The 8,605-nt window shown below is 48.1% G+C and overlaps 1 protein-coding gene across 1 annotated transcript; it reads left to right on the top strand.

Annotated features, from left to right (window-relative positions):
* The first annotated feature begins 1,554 nt into the window (after window positions 1-1,554).
* PHLDA3 (pleckstrin homology like domain family A member 3) lies at window positions 1,555-8,115 on the top strand. Its single transcript, XM_053393668.1, has 2 exons — window positions 1,555-2,714; window positions 7,488-8,115. Exons 1-2 carry the CDS (start codon window positions 2,354-2,356, stop codon window positions 7,634-7,636), a joined length of 510 nt encoding a protein of 169 aa, XP_053249643.1. The 5' UTR covers window positions 1,555-2,353; the 3' UTR covers window positions 7,637-8,115.
* The last annotated feature ends 490 nt before the right edge of the window (window positions 8,116-8,605 follow it).

Here is an 8,605-nt window from a genome sequence, read left to right as displayed (position 1 = left end):
CAATCTGATATCAACACGATGCCATGTTGCGTTTATGGTCCCAGTTGCACGTGGGTGGGAGTGAGAAGCTGCCTTCTATTGGGTCAGAACATTGGTTCATCTAGCTTAATAATGTCTACACTGACTCCCAGTGGCTCCAGAGACAGATTTAGGGAAGCACGACTGGTTCATTCACACTGGGCACCAAACCTAGGGATGGTGGTGATGGGGACGCCACAACTATTATTTAGAAGGGAGCATGAAAGGTAGTTGGCGGGGGTGAATTTTGGTGTCACACGGGGCGCCACTAAAATTTGAGACCCAAAGGTCTGCCACTAGTAGCTCTCCAAAGTTTCAGACAGGAAGTCTCTCCTGGTCTTACCTGTAGATGCTTGGGGTTGAACCTGGGACCTTCTGCATGCTATGGCCCTTTCCCATGTAAAAAGCAGTGTGGTGTAGTGGTTAGAGTGCTGGACTGGGACCCACTAGGTGACCTTGGTCCAGTCACTGCCTTGCAGGCTGACCTACCTCTCCAGGTTGTTATAAGGATACAATGGAGAGAGCGAGAAGAGTGTAAACACCTTGAGATTCCTGGAGGAAAGGTGGGAGAGAAATGCCATCATCATCATCATAAAATAAAACTTCCACCACAAACACAATGGAAGAAAAGGCGCAGCTTCCCTCGCAAGGAGAAAGGCAGCAGGATGAAAAGCAACCAAATGATCTTGAGAGAGAAGAAATTGGCTCGGAAGGAAAGGATTATGCAACCCCACCACCACCCCAATTCTCCCTTTGCTCTCAATTAATTGCCTCCAGCTACTGCTAGTCATTAGCAAAACATAAACAGAACAGGGGAAGCTGCATGGGGCTCTGTGCCATTTGTAGTTCGCTCAGGAGCTGTGCTTCAGCTGATACCCAGGTGGGTACAAAAGAGGCAGGAGAAATTTTTCAAAGATTTTCTCCCTCGTTTCTTCTGCAGAAGGGAACACTGTCACCCAGCTCACAGCTAACAGTTGTTCTCACTGGGGGAGGGAGGGGTCCTTACTCTTGTGGGCTGAGCAGGCCGCCATCTAGCTAAGTATTGTCTACACCAGGGGTAGGCAACCTAAGGCCTGGGGGCTGGAGGTGGCCCAATTGCCTTCTCAATCTGGCCTGCGGACAGTCTGGGAATCAGCATGTTATTATATGAGTAGAAGGTGTCCTTTTATTTAAAATGCATCTCTGGGTTATTTGTGGGGCATAGGAATTCGTTCACCCCCCAAAAAAAATATAGTCTGGCCCACCACATGGTCTGAGCGACGGTGGTGGACCGGCCCACAGCTGAAAAAGGTTGCTGACCCCTGGTCTACACTGACTGGCTGTGGCTTTCCAGGGTTTCAGAAAAGATTCACTCCCTGCCCTACCTGGAGATGTCATTGGGGATTGAACCTGAGACCTTCTGCATGCAAAACAGATGCTCTACCACCAGGCTATGGGTCTTTCCCCATGCAAGAGCCCTGTGGTGTAGACCTGAAAGACTAGGGCTCAAATCCCCACTGGCCTTGAAGTAACTTATTTCTCTAGATGCCCATTTGGCTTTTATTATACTTCTGATCAGGGGTGCGACCAGGTAAACTCTGCCCCGCAGAATCAATCACAGGACGTGGCACACGCGCACCATTTGAATGACAATGTTCATCAATTGGAGGGGGCCCCTCAAATATGCGGGGGGAGGGGCGCGCGAAAGGACCTTGGCTCCTAGGAGCTGGTTCCTATGCTTTCTGTCCACAAGAAAACACGACCGCGCGCGACTGATACCCACGACCCCCTTTGTCCATGGCAAGCAATTCCGCGTGGGAATTTGGCCGCGTCTGCGGTGCCTTGTCCGACGTGGCTCCTCCGAGCCGCAGCCCCATTCTCAATCTACCTGCCAATGCCCGCCCCTCCAGCAGCATATAGATAGCCATCGCTGCCGCCCACGATGCCGGCGAGCCCCAGCCACCTTCCTTTCCGTGCGCCAGCCGCCCAAGCTGGGCACGCCAGCAGCCCCGCGGGCTCTCTCAGCGCAGCCGGCCCCGCGCCTGGGCGTGAGCGCTGCCTCTCCCCGGCAGGCAGAGCTGGGGCGAGGCCCTGGCGAAGCAGGAAAGGAATGCGAGTGGGAAGAGCGAGGCACAAGCGAGCGGGCATGTAGCGGCAGATCCCGGAGCCCAGAGACCGGGGCAACCTCCGTCGGAGCTCACGCGGCAGAGGGCGGGCTCTCTCTGGCTCCCTCGGTCTCTCCCTCGGAAGCCGGACGGCCAGGAGCAGCAGGAGGAGGAGGAGGAAGAGGAAAGCGCTCCTGGCAGACCACGCGGCGGCGGCGGCGATTCCCAGCATCCTGGGCAGCCCGAGCCCCATGGCGTCGGAGAAGGTGCTTCGCGAAGGGGTGCTGGAGAAGCGCAGCGGCGGCCTGCTACAGCTCTGGAAGAGGAAGCGCTGCCTGCTGGGCGAGAAGGGGCTGCGGCTGTTCGAGGCCAGCAGCCGGGGCTCGACGCGTTGCAAGGAGATCCCCTTCGCGCGCGTCAAAGCCCTCGAGTGCGTGGAGTGGAAGCAGCGGCACATCTACTTCACGTTGGTGACGGACGGCGGCGCCGAGATCGACTTCCGCTGCCCCCAGGAGGAGCCCAGCTGGAACGCCGACATCACCATGGCGCTGGTGCGCTTCAAGAACCAGCAGGCGGTGCAGATCGTGCGCGCCAGGCACAGCTGCAGAGCCGGTAAGGCCAGCACGTCGGGGATGGCGCGCGGGGGATGGTGCACGGCATGGGGCAAGGAGATCGCGCTCCTTCTGCCCAGGAAACGGTGGCCAGAGCCGAAGGGCAGACGGAGCACGTGCTTTGCGCGCACTGGGACTCCGCGGGCACTTCCAGTTTAAAATATCTCCGGTAGCAGAAGTGGAAGAAGGCTCCAGCCAGAGACGGTGGCGAGATTCGGCCGCCAGTCAGAGTAGCAGTGATCTGACTCAGCACAAGGTGGCTTCAGGCGTTCATACAATATGTGTCATTATCACGCTGGTTCCATTTATGCCTTAATTCATCCAGAAACGATTGGCACCTTTCCTTTCCATTTTACAACTCGGGATGTGACCACGTAGCCTCTTAGAGAGCACTCTTCCCCACTCTTATGCTCCCTGGAGATTCGGGGGGAGCTTAGACCAAGTTGTGGGCACCAGTGGTGTGCGGTGAATCTATTTTGTAGGGGAACAGTTAGGGTTAGAGGTGCCAGATTATGAGAGCGATGCCCCCCCCCCCCGTGTGTGTGTGACTTTGTGATGTTGCGAGCACCACCCTAAGCCAGGCAGAAGCTTCCTGGGCTTTGAGGAGGAGGCACCAGGCATGAATACTTTAATACTCTAATTACTGGGAATGTTTAGGGGACTTGCCTAGTCCCCCTAGTCCACTGACCGCATGCCACTGGTGGGCACATAGAGGGTTTCCACTATTCATATGTATGGTAGAATATACAGGAAGGCCCAGGATGTTTTGGTGCCTGAGGCAGAACATCATTAATAGTATTTCCATTTATAGACTGCACACTACCTGATGCTCACAGAGTGGTTTATAGTAGATAAAAATAGTAGATACACAGTAGATACACAAGCAATATCCATATCCATTATTTTTATTAGGTATATTGTGGTTTTATATCTTGATTTTATCTTGTGAACCGCCCAGAGACCCCTGGGTATAGGACGGTATACAAATTCAGATACTGCTACTACTACTACTACTACTACTATTATTATTATTAATAATAATATCTACGAACAATATTTATATAAGTAAAGTCAGAGAGCATTATGAGGCAGTATAATGTATGCTATGTTGGTTGAAAATTTGCATTACATAGAACTGCTCCCTGAATTTTACTCACCAACTATTGCACACACTATGATCATTCACTACCTTAAATATTATCTCTATCACCCAGCCACTCATACCTGACAGTATTACAGCCCACATACAAAGGATGCTGTCCCCAGTTCTGAAGCACTAATGGGCTCATGACCACTCTGTACATTTAAAGCATATCCAATGCACGTGACCCCCCTCCCCAAATCCTAAGAGTTGCAGTTTGTTATGGGTCCTGGTAACTGTAGCTCTGTTAGAGGGAAACTTCAGATTCCAGGATTGTTTGAAGCAAGGGGAAGTCATGTGCTTCAAATATGTGTTCATTGTGCTTTAAATGTATCAAGTGGATATGCACTGGACCATGTAATACTCCTCTCCCAGTTCTATACCAGAGCAGCCTCTCACCCAGGAGGCAGGTTATATAAAACTACTTCTACTCTACTCTACAGCCTGAGCTCCTGACAAATAACTAATCAGCTTGGTAGCAAACGTGAACATGAAGTTCACAATCAAGGTGGCCCTACACCCTGCTTTCCCACCAGTTATTTGGCCTGCTCCATCTCATGCTCTATTGACATGTTGTTGGGCAATGTCTCATGCTCTGACTGAGAACCACAGGACAAAAAACCTTGCCAGGCACAAGGTTTAAGTACAATACATGGAGAGGTGGGAGGGAGAGAGAAAAAAGCAGTCTCAGTTCAGGAATCCATGTGAATCTTCTTTTGAACCTCTATCCCCACCCTTCCAAAAAGCACCTGCATGGCGATACAGTGGAACCTTGGTTTTCGAACATCTCCGTTGAGGAACGTTTCGGAACTCGAATGCCATAAACCCAGAAATAAATGCTTCCATTTTTGAATGCACCTCAGAAGTTGAACTTCCGATGTGACTTCCATATTGGGGTTTTTTGTATTAGTTTTTCCGTTTTGAGGCTTCTGTATTGAGTTTTTTGGTTTTTGAACATTTCAGAACTCAAATGGCCTTCTAGAACAGATTATGTTTGAAAACCAAGATTCCACTGTAAAAATATTTGTTGTCCCCTAATGGTGCCCTGAAATCTGCCATAATATGGGCAAGGTGCAAGGCAGCCTTGATGTATGCTAAGTTTTTGCATGCCCTGATCCTTTCACTGACACTTGCTAGGTGCTTACCAAATAGCCATTGCATATATAGAAGTCCTCTGTCTCTGATGACCTCCACTCAGCCTGAGCATGAAGAAGCATATAGGAACAGACTGTGTGCCTAACATGCATGTTGTAGAGAAAGTGGATAGGGAGAGGCTTTCCACGCCTTCTCTCATAATAGTAGAACTGTGGGGGGTGGGGTGGGGAATCCAATGAAACTAAAGGTATGATGAAGAGAAAAGAAAGCACTTCTTCATGCAGTGCTTACTTGGTCTGTGGAAGTTGCTCCCAGAAGATGTGATGAAGGCCACCAAGTTGGATGGCAGTCAAAGATCTGATTAATTCATGGGGGCCAGAGCTATTGATGGCTATGTTCTCCCTTCATTGCTGGGAGGCAGTATGCTTACATATGCCAAATACTCGGAATGGCCAGTGGGGAGAGGTCTGTCGCACTCAGGTCCTGCTTCTGTGGTTCCCTCAAGAACAGGATGCTGGACCAGATGGTTGGATCCAGCAAGAGCTCTTCTTATGTTCTGTCCATCAGCAGAAGATTTGTTTTCCTTTACACCTGTTTGCTCTTTTAACTAGTAAGAGGTAGACTGACAAATGCCCTTCACTGTTAGATAGTTGGATCGTGCATGTGATACACCCTGTTCTCATGTTACTAGAGCTGTGCCCAGCCAGAGAAGCCTAAGCAATGGAAGGGAAAACAGTATAATTCTTCATGGTTTCTTCATTCCTGAGGTATCATGCTTATTTTAATAGTATGGTATATCAAAGGCTCAGGGTATTTTTAAGGGTGTTTTAGCCCCTCACCCACAGCAACCAAACCCTGATACCAGAAGTTATCATGAACAGGAGAAAAGGGACAGAGGGATCGTGGGGGGAAAGTTGCATGAAGAGAGGTGGAAAGTTTGGGTCTGGATTCCTCACCTGCACACCTACTGCTTTGGAAACCATATTTCTGTGACATTGGGGCAGGTCCATGTTTAAGCATCTAGTCCATCCCTGAACATGGCAAGCATGGCCAGTCTCCAATGTTAACTGTATTATGCAGGAAGAAAATGCTGCTTGTCTTTTCAGCCAAGGCTGTGTGATTTCTCCCATACCTTGCATATATTCTTGCCCAGTTTCTGTTTCTCTTGTCCTGCTCTAACTTGTCATACTGCAAATCCCCATCAGTCAGCAAGTGAACATGAGACTATTGTTCAGTGCCTGCTCAGGCCAGCGAGTTGTGGATAATTTGCTCCATCCAACTAGCCTCTCATATAAGAATGGCTTTTTGACAGAAAGTTTCTAGGACTCAAGTGGCTCTTTGCAATTTCAGATATAACAGTAGCTGCTCCACAATTTCAGATGTAACAAAATTACTTCAACCCTTGTTAAATTTTCACTCTTACTCTAGTGATAGGAATTGCTCAAATGAAGAGCATTATTTTTAGTTTGCAAGTCATGTTTTTGACATTATGGGGTTTTGGATTTATTATTACTGTTATTACTGTTATATTAGTAGTAGTAGTAGTAGTAGTAGTAGTAAAGTTTTTTATTATTTCATTTTATAATGCATATAAAACAGAGATAACAATTATAAAAACAGACAAAAATTAAAAGATGAAAAACAAAACTATAAAATAGGCTTGTGGAATAAGTAGTTGCTCATGAGTTAAAATAACAAAGTCCAAGGAAATACTATCAACTTTATTGTTATATTATTAATATTGTTTCAGTAACACCTTTTAGTATACAAAGTTCTTTACAATATATTGTAACAGCCCTGTAAGAATTGGGCGCATTAACTCCCTCTTCTTCTTCTTCTTCTTCCTCCTCCTCCTCCTCCTCCTCCTCCTCCTATTATTATTATTATTATTATTATTATTATTATTATTATTATTATTTCTGACCTGCATTTCACCCTAAAGTGTCAGGGCAGGTTGTTGTTGTTGTTGTTGTTTAGTCGTTTAGTCGTGTCCGACTCTTCGTGACCCCATGGACCAGAGCACGCCAGGCACCTCTGTCCTCCACTACCTCCCGCAGTTTGGTCAGACTCATGTTTGTGGCTTCGAGAACACTATCCAACCATCTCATCCTTTGTCGCCCCCTTCTCCTTGTGCCCTCCATCTTTCCCAGCATCAGTGTCTTCTCCAGGGAGTCTTCTCTTCTCATGAGGTGGCCAAAGTACTGGAGCCTCAGCTTCACGATCCTGGAAGGACAGGGCAGGTTACAGCAATGTAAAACTACAATAACAAAAGCTGTTGAAACAATTTACAGTCAGAAGAACAGGATAGGTGTCAAAAGCCAGGGTAAAGCCATATAACAAGAGCTGTATAATGAATGTGGCAAATGCATCTCTGTGGGGAGGGAACTCCAAAGCTTAGGAGCTGCCACAGGAAATGCCTGCTCCCAGGTCTTCCAAGTTTGAATTTCCTCACACATCAGCACCTGCACTACTCTGGTCCTTTGTCCAACTTGTCTCCAGTCTAACCAAAGATTCACCTCCTTTCCTTTTCTGTTGCAGCATTTCAACATGAGGCAGCCCCAGCTGGCCAGATTCTGGTGAATGGGTCCAAGGAGCCAGACCCTAAGCTGAACATGGAGAATACAGAGGAACTGATAGCTATGAATTCACCTGCCAATGGACAGAAGGCAATCTCCAGCTGCAACTGAACTTAGATCCATTTTTTCTCTCTTCCATGGTATTACTACTGAAAAATGAAGTGATGCCCAAAGCGTACAGCAAGACCTGGGTCACAAATATGGCTAGAATGGGCATTGGTTTTCTGGCTGTGTCTTTGCTATGATACTTAAGTCGCAGACAAAGCCCCCTCCAAACTGCTGTGGACTGAAAGGTTGCTTCTCTACACTCTTACCTATGGTAGTCCACACCATAGGACTTTGTAGGTTAGGTTGAAGAGACAGACACAGCAAGAGTGACAAAAGAGAATCATTCCATTCCACTGTCTGCCACCAGCCTAGTGCTGGATGGGCGATGCAGGAATTCACTGGATCATGAGGGGCGTTGGGAAGGAATTCCTGAGCATGCGAGGAGCCATCTGATGACTTCATGATTGAAAGGGAGCATCCCTCCTCGGAGAACTGAGTGACTGACCTGGAAGGAGCAATGGTGAACCGGCTATTCTGATCTGAGAAGATGCCTGCAGGACTTAACAGACAGACCGGATATAAATTTAAGCACCTTAAGGAGGAGCCTGTGTGGACTTCTGAGACTCTCTTAAATGAGTTTTCTCTGTAGTATTGCTCACTTGAGGCCTTCTGCTCAGAACTAAAGGACAGGAAGAACACTGACTGGGCCAGTGTCCCATCCTTATGACCAATAGCTCCAGCTCAGTGAATCACTCCGGTGTCCCACTGTACATCCATTTCATTAGGTCTCTTACATACTGTTGACCATTACATGTGTGAAGGGGCAATCCACCTTTAACCAAACCGTCATGCAGCTCCTTTCAGCTTTCCATATGTTCAGGGCATGTGTCTGCAGTGGGGAGCTTGTTGCACTCATGTAGGCTCCCCATGTGACTGAGAGGCCTAATGGCACCAGGTTCTAGATTGCTTGAGATGTTTACATGAGAGTAGCAGTCTCCCCACTGCAGAGGGTTGCCCTGAAAGTGTGGGAAA

This window comes from Podarcis raffonei, chromosome 6, assembly GCF_027172205.1.
Source record: "Podarcis raffonei isolate rPodRaf1 chromosome 6, rPodRaf1.pri, whole genome shotgun sequence".
Lineage (NCBI taxonomy): Eukaryota > Metazoa > Chordata > Lepidosauria > Squamata > Lacertidae > Podarcis > Podarcis raffonei.
Note: the sequence above shows the minus strand (reverse complement) of the source record. Positions and strands in the feature narration are given on the sequence as shown.

Bases quoted from the DNA above. Each gene is read 5' to 3' on its own strand.
- PHLDA3 (XM_053393668.1), top strand. From the start codon at position 2,354: ATGGCGTCGGAGAAGGTGCTTCGCGAAGGGGTGCTGGAGAAGCGCAGC. The intron at 2,715-7,487 runs GTAAGGCCAGCA...TTTCTGTTGCAG, and splicing joins CAGGCACAGCTGCAGAGCCG to CATTTCAACATGAGGCAGCC.